Source organism: Aphelocoma coerulescens, chromosome 18 (assembly GCF_041296385.1).
Source record: "Aphelocoma coerulescens isolate FSJ_1873_10779 chromosome 18, UR_Acoe_1.0, whole genome shotgun sequence".
Taxonomy (NCBI): Eukaryota; Metazoa; Chordata; class Aves; order Passeriformes; family Corvidae; genus Aphelocoma; species Aphelocoma coerulescens.
In genome coordinates this window covers 6,710,387-6,722,643 of record NC_091031.1, presented here as the reverse complement: position 1 = coordinate 6,722,643, position 12,257 = coordinate 6,710,387, and the positions used below count along the sequence as shown (strand labels likewise).

The 12,257-nt window shown below is 52.3% G+C and overlaps 1 protein-coding gene across 9 annotated transcripts in view; it reads left to right on the top strand.

Moving 5' to 3' along the window:
* CACNA1G (calcium voltage-gated channel subunit alpha1 G) overlaps positions 1-12,257 on the top strand; it is a 142,857-nt gene that overhangs the window by 33,340 nt on the left and 97,260 nt on the right. For all 9 annotated transcript variants that reach the window (XM_069032285.1, XM_069032283.1, XM_069032284.1 and 6 more), the window contains exons 2-3: positions 11,321-11,432; positions 11,927-12,060. In XM_069032285.1, coding sequence (XP_068888386.1) covers positions 11,321-11,432; positions 11,927-12,060 — 246 coding nt within the window. The remainder of the gene's footprint in view (positions 1-11,320; positions 11,433-11,926; positions 12,061-12,257) is intronic.

The following is a 12,257-nucleotide window of genomic DNA, read 5'->3' as shown; positions in this document are numbered from 1 at the left end:
ACCATCCCTGCAAGCAGATTCCATAGGATGCACCTTAACTTTTACAAAATAGCCACTTTTGTCATCTTTTCTAAGACTTGAGATATTTCATCTAACATCCATCACACAAACCCTGCAGTGGAGCCCCTGCTGCTTCTTGGGGCTGTACACCTTCCCTCCATGTCTGCTTTTGGTTTTTGGGCAGTGGGGTGTGGCAGGTATAGGACATCACATCTGAGTGCAGGCCAGGGTTTGGGCTGGAGCATGTGGGATGAGTTCTGCTTTTAAGCTGGTCTTGCCCTGTTTGTCCTGGCTGCAGCTGTGTGGGTATGTGAGACTGGAAGGTGTTTTGGGGTGGCATCCCCTCCTGTGTCCATGCAAGTGCCACAGCAGAGTTCGGCTCCCATACTGAGCACCATCCCAACCCCAATCTTCCTGCTTCTTCCTTCCTCTACCACCTCCCTCCTTCTCCTCTGCCAGAGAGATGCTAATCCATGAGCTCCTGCCATGGATTTGGCTGCAGAGTTCCATTAGACCAAACACCCAACCCTGCTGAGTCCCTCAGCCTGCTCCAGCTCCCGCTGCCCACGGTGGCTCAGCCCTGGGGAGAGCAGCTTCCTGCTCCTGGTCGTTCCACATAAGCCAGGGATGGATTTTAGTCACTGCCGGATTTTGATGTGGTGTCAGGATGTTTCCATTCCCAGAGGAGTGTTCCTTGTAGACACCTCAAAAATGGAGTCAGGCGCACCAGCATCTCCCAGTGCAGTCATGGACAGGCTGCAGCCTCTTCCATGCAGGGAAAAAGGCCGGGATTGTGGACTGGGGTAGCCTTGGCCTCCATTTCCCCACCTGCAGAATGACTTCCTTGCCACTTATCCCCGCTGTGAAAGCTCTGTGTTGCTTTCACTGAAAACCGCTATTTTTCTTATTTTTATTGATCGTAGACTTCAAAACCCAAAGTGTGTAAGATGGTTCCAGTCTAATTAGTACTTAACCTGCAACAAAATATTGTATTTTACATTGATTTTTTTTTTTTTAGAAAGGAAACATTGGCTCAGTTTCTAAATGAAACACTTTAGCAGGCCATTTGGAAAATCATCATCATGTTCAGACTTTGTAAACATAATTTCTTTAATATTCTTTTTCCCTCAACTTGCAGCCGGGTAAGAAAACATACACAAAAATTGGTGGGTGGTTTGAGTCGCCCCAAAGCTGTATTTCTCCAGCAACACTCTCAATGGAAAGTTGTACACAGCATTGGCTAATGCCAGCCTTTAAGTGGGAAGGGCTTGGTTCTCCCGTGGTCAGGCACAGCTCCCAGGGAAGGGTTTCCTCAAAGGAGGCTCTCCCTCAGCTACCCTTCCAACCACAGCAAGTCAGGCACTGCCCTCTGAAACTCCTGGGGATGCCCCTGGCCAGTGTCCCTGGGTCAGGGCAGCAGTGAAGGGGAAAGGAAAAGGTGTGGGGACATGGGGTCTGTGTCCCCCCACTCTGCTTTCAGCCATTTGGACCCTGCAGAAGTGATGATAAGGGGCCCTTCTGCCCTGGCTTGTTCCACAGGGTTAAAATGATTCCTGGGTTTGTCCTTGGATTTGTCCTCTGAGCTTTTTGTGAGGCTTGGCCAGGTTTCCTCAGGGACTTTGAGCTTGTACCCTTTTGCAATCAAAATACTGTGCTGGGAACACGAAGGGCACAGCTGCAGCAGATGTGGCCAAGAGCCGGGTGCTTTTGGCTACTCTTGGAGCCACTCAGCCAGGACTCTGCCTCTCCTCCTGTCTCCCTTTTTCCTCCCCCAAGCCCCACACTGCCCACTTGGGGAGTGCAAAAGGACAAACCCCAGAGCGTGAGCTTCTCTAGGGCCCTTGGAAGGTGTTTGCCTCAGTGCAGCGGACACGTTTCCCTGCTTGGTGAAAGAGAGTGGATGGAAGGTGCTGTGGAATGTCCCCACCCCTATTTGCCTTTTGGGACATCTTGGTGATGACTCTGTGGCTCTGGCAGTGTGGGGTCTGCTGGTGAGGGCTGCACTGTGCTTTAGGGTGCACGCTCTGCCTCTCTGGAGGGTTCCCTCCAGGGCTCCTGCCCCATGCTCTCATTTCCCTGTCTCTCTGCCCATGAGCATCCCTTGCCCAGTGTCTGTGGATGAATGGGAATGGGCTGAGTGGAAGGCCGGGGCAGGGTAGAAACAGGTCATGTGTGTGGGATGGAAATGGGGTTGTTTGTTTAGCTTGCTCACCAACAGCTCTTCCTCCGAGGTTTCCCCTGGCCCTCAGTCAGCAGAAGGAATTCCCTCTCCCTCTGCCCAAGATCCAGCTGGGATTGCTGCAGGGAACATGCAGACCAGCTGTAATTTCTGTCTCTCCCTGTGTTCACCAGGTTTTGTGATCCTCACTCGGTGCCATCCTGCCATCCACTTGTTTGGGTGATGAGGGATGTGCTGGATTAATCAGCAGAGGTGGTGATGCTCCTGCAGAACTATTCCATCTCCTGCACTGCTCCCGATGACATTCCCTGCCCTGCATGAATCTTTCATGCACTTGCCTTGTGTCTATTTAATAGGCTGGGATTGGGTTTGAGCTCATATGGGAGTTTGGGGGGCTCGGGGGGCTGCATCCTCCAGCAGGATGTGGCTGGCATGGGAGAGAGTGGTCCCCAGGGCAGAGGTTTGTGGAGGCAGGCAGAGAACCTGTTTCACCTGTGACAGGCAGGGTGCTGATCTTCACAGGGAATATTTCAGCTCCACAAGGAATATTTTGGCTTTGCAGGGATGGGCACAGAGTTTTCCTGGCAAAGGAGGGTTAACCCAGTGTTGGTGGGAGCAGAGAGTGAGCTCGTCAGGGATCATAAGGGAAGCAGAGGAGCTGCCAGGACAATTAGCACAGGCTTGTTCTCCCCAGCATGTCCCTGGGATGCAGTGGGACTGTAATCAGCCTGTCACTTCCCTGGCTTTATTAATACATTGATTTTTGGAGGTTTTGGCTCCGTGCAGTGTGGTGCCTGCCAGCCAAGCCTCTGCGGGAAGCGGGGGTTCAAGGTGGCACGTCTCCGGGCATGGCAATGCCTCCTTTTGGAAGCTGTTCGGGCTTCTTCCTTGGGGACTGATGGCGGAGGAGGAGGAGGAGGAGGAGAGACATCCCCTCCATCTGTGCACTGCCCTAGGAAGGGATTTAAATCACAGGTTTGCGAAAAAGAGGAAATGTGCCTGATTTGCTCAGGCTTTGAAGCCTGCAGGAGCCTCCTGACGATGCTCCCCTTCCCGCTTCAGGCAGGTCTGGCTCACAGGGGATCTCCTTCCCTGGCCAAGGAGCCAGGCACTGTCAGCTACTGCCTCCATCCTGGGGCTGGGGCAGCAGCAAGGACCAGGCTGTGCTCCTGCAGCTCCCAGGGAGCGCAGGCAGGAGAGTTTCTGTTCCCAGGGTCAGTACCCTGCATCTCATCTACCCTCTGCTCCAGCAGCAGAGGGTGAAAGATGGTCTTCAAGGAAATACATCAATATTAAAATATAAATAAATAAACATAGATAAAAAATTTATGTAGGTATATATGCTTAGGACTAGTTTTATCCTCATCCATCTTCCCATGAGTCTGGGAACTCCTCCTCCCTGTCCTGTCATTCTTTCCCACTCCAGCGGGAACTTGCCTGACCAGCACAACCTCCTTGGCACGGCAGTCCTGATGCCACACGTGTGGCCATGTAGAGCCATCCCTTCAATTCCTTCATTTTGCCAACTGTTACATAAATCTGCTTTTATACTGAACTTGTGGACGTCACTGGAGCTCTGTCCATACCCATAACATCACTGTTTCCATGGGAACCAGCGTACTTCCAAGGGGGAAAAAGTAGAAGGAGACTAAAAAAAGGACAAAGAAGGAACAAAATAAGACAAATATGTGACATATCCCAACTATGTGTCGGTGTAGGATGTTACAAAGATTTCACTGCAACTTGTTTAGGCAGCCTTGCATAACAGTTTTTGTCTTGTGTGTAGCAGCAAGCAGAATCAGGGATGGCAGAAACTTAATAGTATCCCAAATATCCGGAGCCCCTTAGTGAGGAAGAGGTGCCTCTGGCAGCTCTGCACGAGGTGCTGCTCTGTGTGAGCAGCAGGGGAAGATGCATCTGCCCGTGCTGCAGCATTTTCCTGGGTTTCCGTGGGTGTTCCTCCGTCCTGGAGTGTGGCTGGGGCTGTGCATTGTGAGGGGTGGCACTGCTGGGTGCCATGGATGTATCCTGAAGAGCAACTGGCACTGCTGAGCTTTAGGGTGTTATTAAGGGACAACTTACAGTGAGTGAGTTTAAATATAAATATTTGGGGGTTTAGTGTCCATCCACTGTGCACTTCATAAGGCGTGGTGGGAGAAAAGGTCTTAAATAAGTTACTGAGCCTCAGCAATGTCTTTGGCATATTGAGAGTATTTTAACTGGTAGCCCCAGCCTCCCTGTGGAAGAGCTGGCCATTAGGAAGGATTTTACTGTTCAGGACAACATCTTTGTTAATGCCACGTGTGAAGCCGCTGGGAGGGAGCCCATCCCCTGGCTCTGTCACGAGAGGTGATGGCTGGTGCAGAGGCTGAGCCAAGAGCTGGGAGGGACAGGTCTGGGAAGAGGATGGGGACACGCTCCCACCTCTGCAGCCAAGCTCTGGTGGGGTGAATGGGAGGAGAGCCTGTCCCTGAGCCACCCAAATGTCAGCTGAAGGTGCCAAACTGTTGGGAGAAGGAGTTTGGGGGAAGTTGAAGCTTCTGCAGAGCTCGGCTTGGGTGAGTGATGCTTCACCTTCTTCTCTTCTGCTCTTCCCTCCAAGAGAGGCAGAGCAGTGGGAGTTGGGGTCCCAGCACACTGGTGAAAGAGCTGGTGAGCTCCATGGGGCTCCCACATGACCCATCTTGCTGAACCAGGGCTGGGGGCCACTCACTGACCCTTTGCACAGGTTCATTTCTTTTGGTCACTGCCCTTGTTGCTGAAACGCGCAAGGAGGAGAGGAGGACTGGGATGAGAAGCCAAAAAAAATTCAGCCTAAAGTGCTCTTGCTTGACATTTTATTACTTTATATTATATTATTTTATATTATATTTATTTTATTAAAGCACCCATCCTTGCAGATGCTGGTCCCAGGGCCGGGCTGCCAGCAGCTGAGCCCTCCCGGCTCAGGAGTTAATTGCAAGCGATATGTAGGGCTTTTCTTAAAAGCTCCAGCTCCTGAAGTTTGGAGATTATGCAAGTCACTCAGCTTGCAGGATTTTTTTATCTTCTTTCTTTTTCTCTCTTTAAGCAATAAGATTTTAAACCCTTTTGGTTGCTGGGAAAAAACCCTTCAAGTACAAACCTAAAAGGTTACGAGGAAACAATTCCAAAACAGTAAGACAAATAACAACCTCAACAGGGTTTCAATTTTTTTTTTTTTTTTGACCAAACAACCTTTTTGGTCACTCTTCATCCCCTCTAAATACAGCATCATTCTTTGCCTCATCACCTGTCTGTCTGAACAGGGCTCTTCCACACTGCTGATCAAATCCTACCTCTCCCTTCAGAGGTGGCTGCATCTCACAGGCAGAGGAAAGCATCTCCGCTGCAGCTGACAGCGCTGATTCTAAGTCCTTGGGAGAAGGATGATAAGATGATTGCTCCCTGAAATCCCTCTTTTCCTCCACTTTCAGGCTTTACAATCCCTGTTATGTGTTACTGGGCCATTGGGGACTCCGTGGTCCTGCCTTTCCTGGCAGAGGGAAGCAGCCAGCGGTGCATCCCTTTGAACATCTGCAAGCCAAAATGAATTAGAGATGACATTTCCAAAAACACTGCCATGAATAATTGCCCTGTTTTGGTTTCCCAGGTTTAATTGTGAAGCTGCATGAATTAAAAGAACCTCCTGGGTCTGTCTGCGCTGGGAGGGAAGCGGTTTTGAAGAGCTGCAGAGCAGTGACGAGGCAGGGATGCTCCTGCCTGGCTTTTTCCCGGCTCAGAGCTTGTGGATGGGGATATGCCAGGCTCAGTGGGGTCATGCCAGCTCCTGGCAGTGTGTCCTCAGCCTGCCAGCTGCGCTGACCCAGGATAGGGCAGACGTTGGCCACGCGGTGGAAACGGAAACACTCTGTGAGCAATGCTTGAATTTTTAAACCCCTTTGTGCAGCCCCACCAGAGGAGCCTCTCAGCTTTGCTTTCCAGGAATGCCCTGGCGATGGGACTCTCCTGGCACAAATCCCTGCAGAACGCAGGGCAGGAGGCAAGTGCTCCATCACACGTGTGCCATGAGCGTGCCGGGGCTGCTGTGCCTGCAGCAGCTTTTCCATCCTGCCAGGGAAAAGCAGGTCTGCTGCTGCTGGGGTGCTGTGATGCTGCAGGAAGGGCTGTAAACCTGCAGCATCTTCCCTGCTTCATCCTGTGCTTGTGTCCCTCAGAGGGATGGGAGGGACCAGGCCTGGAAAAGCATCTGGGAGGGCAAAGCTGTGGAGCAGAGACCATGTTACAATGACACTGGGGGCAGATCCCTGCCAGGGCTCGGCTCCAGGTTGGGGAAGTGGATTCACTGTGTGGAGATACTTTGAGAGCACCTCTAGCATTGCTGCATCCACGGAGGTGGAAATGCTTCCTGCACATGCAGAAAACAAAATACAGAGGCCAGTCTTGCTTTCAAAGGAATATGGTAGGGAAAAAAAGAAATCTAATTAAATGTCCAGGATTGTGATGGGAATCCTATAACCTTTAACTGGGTATGACATGAAGAGCCTTTTCCTGTTGGCCTGGTGCAGTCAGAGGCAAAGCTGGGAAGGGGTTATTATTTCCATCTGTGAGGCAGATTAATTCTGAGGACTTTTAACTTCCCTTGCAAACAGCCTAAATTAATGTTTTAGGATTTTAGTCCCTGCCTCCTCCCACCCCCCCCAAAGGCCAGGCCCTGGAAGTGCCATTATGCTCCTGTCAAAGGGGCTATTTCTGGAATTGATGATATGAATGAAGCCTAAAACTCCACTCTCATTAACGTCTGCAGCTTATCCCGGTGTCACTCCTAAGCTGGTGGGACTTGGTGACACTGCAGGGGAAGGCTGTCATTTCAACCCAATTTTCACATCACATTTGCACAAAAATTTCCAGGCCTTGCCAGCGCTTTCCACACATTTGTCAAATCCCAGCCGCTGTCCCAGTGAGTGAAGGCTTCTCCTGGCACAGAAGTGATGGCTGTGGGTGCTGATGGGGGACTTGGTCCTGGATGTGATCTCTGGGTCTGAACAACTACTCCTTGCCCTAAAAACCAGGCAGCAGACAGAGCCCCGTGTCACCTGGCCGGATCCAGGGGGTTTGATGCATTTCTACGGTTGAGTTTCATTGTGTGGTCCAAACCTGCAGCCCCTGGTGCTGCAGGGCTGCCTCCCGTTGCCCACGGAGCCAGCCCTGCTCCCATGTGCTTGCCGGGCGGGTGTGCCACATGTGCTGTCCCACCCCGTCCCACCCCAGCTCCCAGCAATGGCAGGATGGGCAGCACGTTTCCTTGGAGCTGCTGCTTCACCAGAGAGTGCGAGGAGGGGTCAGGGAAGGAGAGAGAGGGATGCAGGGAAGGAGGAGAGGGGGAATGGTGGGACCTACCTGAGAGTAGCAAGGCATCAAGGGAAGGAGTAAATATTAATGCCATGGAAGAGTGTGTGTCCCTGCAGAGCATCTCCAAACGCTGCCCTCCGTACTCGGCTCAGTCAGTGGCACATCCAGGGAAGCAGACCCCCATCTCTGGGGTGCAGAGGTGCCTGCTCTCCCCACCCCCAAGCCAAAGAGCCGACCAGGAGCAGTGCAAGTGCTCCAGCTCCTCGGAGAGAGCCCGGGATGCAGCTGGGCAGAGCATCTCACCTGGTGACCGCTGCCCTTGGGCAGCAGCTCCCGATTTAATTCACTTGCCGGTGAATTTGATCCAAACTCCTGCAACCAAATCATAGTGAGTGTAATGCAATATCTTTCTCTTTTAATTATATTAGGCTGGGTAGTGCTGGCTAATTGAATCTGGGGCTCTTGCCTCTTAATTACGGAAGGTCAGGTGCTGTGGAGTGTGGGCAGGTGGCACTGGGAGCGCCGGTGGTGGGAAGGGGCTGAGGGCTCTTGCTCTGTGAAAGGGCTCCTTTAGGAAGAAGTGAGTGACTTCTGGACATTTTCCTTCTTTTATTCTTTTGTTCTCTTTATCTTATGAATTTTAAGAGTCAGGTTACAACAGAAGTGTTACTGCAATTTTCTGTGTGGTGGAAACAGATTTTTTTTTTAGTTGAAAGGAATCTGTGAGGATTTTGGCTGCCTGCCTTGAGCACATTGATGGTAAAAATGTGGATTTTTAAGAACAAGCTGGGATGAGCAAGTGACCCTGAAAAGTGGTGACTTTCTGACACCCCTGGGGTGGGGTGCATGGGGTGATCACCTGTTGTGTGGGCATTAACCCCATTATTAATCCTTTTTCTTTTAAATATCAGCTCTGCTTGGTGTGAGGAGGGGGCAGGACCCTGAGGGCGAGCTCTGCTCCCAGCAAATGTTTATCTCATGCAGTGAGGGCTGTGGGCTCAGCCTGACACTGGGGTGGTGGCAATGCCACCTCTGCCCCTCCTTTCAAGTATTCTCCTCCTCACCTGAACTGCTGGCCAGGGACCAACACTGTCTCTGGTGCTTCCCCAAAGCCCCTTTGCCCCTTCCCTGCCTGTACTGCAGCAATGAGAAGCATTCAAAAAGGCACCTTCTGCTTTTGCTAATTGAAGAGTTTCCCTTTGTCAGCCTCTCGGCTCAAAGGAGGGTCGGTACAAAGCCATAGCCAGCAGCACTTTGTGTGTCTCTGAAAATCCCATTAGCAGAAGAAAGAGCTTGAAGTTTCATTCAGCTGGAAAAAAAAAAAAGAGGGGGAAAAAAAATAATAACACCCCCCCAACCTTCTGATCTATCAGCTGCACATTAACATACTGCCCTCAGCACTGCTGGGGTGCCTGTCCCGGGAATATTTAATCAGGGTGAAGTGTTATATTGGACTGAAATGTATGTGCTCCAGGGAGTGATGTGCTGATAAGTGGGTCTGCAGTTAAATTTGGGAAAAAAAACCTCTGCCGTCAGCAAATAAACACCCCTCCCGCACCCTGGGTCCCCCTCCCTCTCCAGGCTGTTTTCCTGCCTGCAGATGTTTGTTCCTGCAAGAGGAGTTGGGGTGTGGGGAGGGCAGCCCTGAGGGGGGGGACAGGATAGGATGGGAGGACCTTCACCATTGGCACGGTGGGCAGCATGGGGGAGGCCGTGGCTGTGCCAAGATGGGGGGCTGGCCCAGGGCAGTGTGTCTTTGGGCAGGTGGGGGCTGCTGGCTGCACCACAGGGCCCCTCTTAGGGGTACAGATGTGGTGCTGGTCCCCCAATCTCCCTGCTGGCCACAGCTGGTGCCCTATGTGTGGCAGGCTGTGGCATCTCGGGGGGCTGCACTCTCCCAGCTTCCCTCCCCTTGCAATCAGTCACTGGTGCCAGTGCCAGCACTATAATGAGTATTGAGGGGCACCTGAGGCTTTGCAGACTGTGGCGTGCCAGGGAAGGACAGGGAGGGTGTCTTTGGTGCCGTCCTGGGCTCTTCCATTTCAGCCCTTGCTCGTCCCTCTGTGCTGGACATGGGGCTGTGGTGGGCTTGGCTCTGCTCAGCTGCCCTGGGCCAGCGTTAGGGCTGTGCTGGGTCTTGGACAGAGAGGAGATGGGATCAGAGTGGCTCCAAGCTGATGCCCACCATGGTTGTGTGCCCTTCTCTGCTTGCCCAGGAGTTTGCAGTCTCTAGCTGCCCACTGGGGCAAAAGCATCCCTAGCTGGGATGGAGTGTGTGGAGCAGATCCACGTCCAGTGAAGGCTCTTGTCCACTGCCACGGAAGAATTTGAATGGATCTTTGCCTGGCTGGGGAGGTGTCCATCTGTCTCTGCAGGTTTTGACCCAACCAACCTGGCTGCCCTGGGACCTCCTCACTTCCCTGCTCCATATCTTGCACAGTGCATGCAGGTGACATTCCTTCTGTCACCCCTTTGGGATCTTACAGGGTGTTTTCTTTAATTCTTTATGTTCCCAAGGGCTTTGCAGTTTCTTGCTGGCAGAGCCCTGGACACGGCTGGTTCTGCTGGGGGATCTTCCCAGCCCCTCAAGTTGGGGATTCCCTTCAGGAGCTGCCCCCTCCTCTGTCTGCCCTCCACGGACTATATTTATGCTAAATACTCCAGCCCATAGCCCCAGCCTGACAGCTGGAATGTCTATCCCGATATCCTGCAAACATTTCTCCCGATTAAAAGATCCAGATTGCCGACAACCAAACTGTGACTCAGCCCCATGTGGTTTTCCAGGAATTTGCCCAGGATGGGTGGTGGGAACTGCCAGCCCCAGCCCCACATGCCCGGTAGGGAGGCACCTGCTGATTCATCCTCACCTTCCCCTTCCCCAGGCAGATAACGCTACAGCACGAGCTCCCCAACACCACCCGCTGCCGTGTTGCAGTGAAAACTCTCGTCTGACAGGGGCCACGCTTATTTTCCTGGAGCATGGAAGCTGCTGCTGGCACCCAGGCAGGAGCACGGCCCTGCTGCCTGTGGGTTCTGGCAATCGAGAGGGTGTTTTTCATGCTAGGCTGGAAGATAACCCCAGCACCACACTGAACCAGCGCCTGGATTTCCCATCTCTGTGCTCCAGGCAGCCTGGAAATGCCCCCAGAAGGATGCAGGAATTGGGTACCAGGTTTGAACCATCCCTATGGGGATGTGCTGCAGCAGCACACTTTATTCTGCCCCAAAAGTGCATCCAACGTCTGTCCCAGCAGCTCAACTCTTTAAAAATTGCTCTGAGAGGCAGGAGGCAAGGTAGGGAACGGGCTCTGCTGGCCCTCACTTAAAGGCTTTTAGGCAGTTCATTAATGGTTTTGGCAATCTTAATTTGGAGTGGGAATGAAAGTTCAAGCAGTGGCTTCAGGGAAACGCCCCTGGGATAAGCTGTGACATGGTTAATAGAAATTGTAATGTTGTTAAAGTGCTTTTCTGTAAAACGCCAGGAGAGGAAATTAATGGTGTGGGGTTTTTTAGTTTTTTTCTAAAAGTTGATATCGCTCATTTAATTTAATGTTTTAATCCATCACATAAGCACTCAGCACTCTTGCCATGCAACTTCCATTTTAGAATGGTTTTCACATCAGCTGTAGCCACTGATGGCAGCACGGGGAGAACACGTGCAGGTATCTAAACATGCAAACCCAGCTAGCGCCTAACATGGGGAAGCTGGTCTGCTCCTGGCCTTAAAGGCCATGAAAACCTTTCCAATTCAGCAGTGGCTTCTCGTGGATACACCTCTGGGTCCATTGCCTCCTTGACGGGTGTGTGCAGGTGGTTTGAGAGGGTCAGCATGCTGGTGATCCTGCTCAACTGCGTGACGCTGGGCATGTTCCACCCCTGCGAGGACATCGCCTGCGACTCACCACGCTGCAGGATCCTCCAGGTACGGCCCCGGAGCTGCTGGAAGCTCAAGAGCAGCCTTAGGTTGATGTGGAGAGGGAAGGACTGAGCTGGGTCCAGCCATGGTTGCCTTGTGTCCCAGGATGGCGGGTCCTGCCTGCACTGTCTGTCCTGTCAGCACTTGGAAAATGCTGGTTTTGGTGCTGGGATGAGAACACGCAGTGCTGTCAGGCAAAACCCCTGCCACGCTGTGCCAGCCCCAGCCTAGCCAAGCCTTTCTTGGAGTGCTTGGGAAGGCCAACCATCTAGTGGACAGTGACAGCAGAGGCCAAAATATGCTTGTCCCATTATCCTGGCACTGTGGGTGCTGTTGGGCCATCTGGGCTGGGGAAGACAGCGGGCTGCTCTCAGCACAGCTTCTTCCAGGGATTTAGCTTTCAGTGGTGCAAGAGGAGACCTTGCTGGACTCAGGTCTTCTAATTCCCTCCCTTGTGCAAGTGTGCAGGAGCATCCCTCTTCCCTTCCTTTCTTTTGCAGAGCTTTGACGACTTCATCTTTGCCTTCTTTGCTGTGGAAATGATTGTCAAAATGATCGCGCTGGGGATTTTTGGGAAGAAATGCTACCTGGGAGACACGTGGAACCGCCTGGACTTCTTCATCGTCATTGCAGGGTAAGTCTGGGGACGCAGCTCCTCTTCTTCCTGAGTCTCTCTGTTGTTATTTAAGGCTCTGCTTGGTGAGCACTGGATTTGGGGGAGCAGCAGTGAAGGCTGGGGCCGGCTGGGTGTCGGTGCTGTTGGTGTTGTCCATCTCAGCTTCCCAGCAGGGATCACTCCTGAGCTGCAGCTGCCCCTCTGGTGCTCTCAGT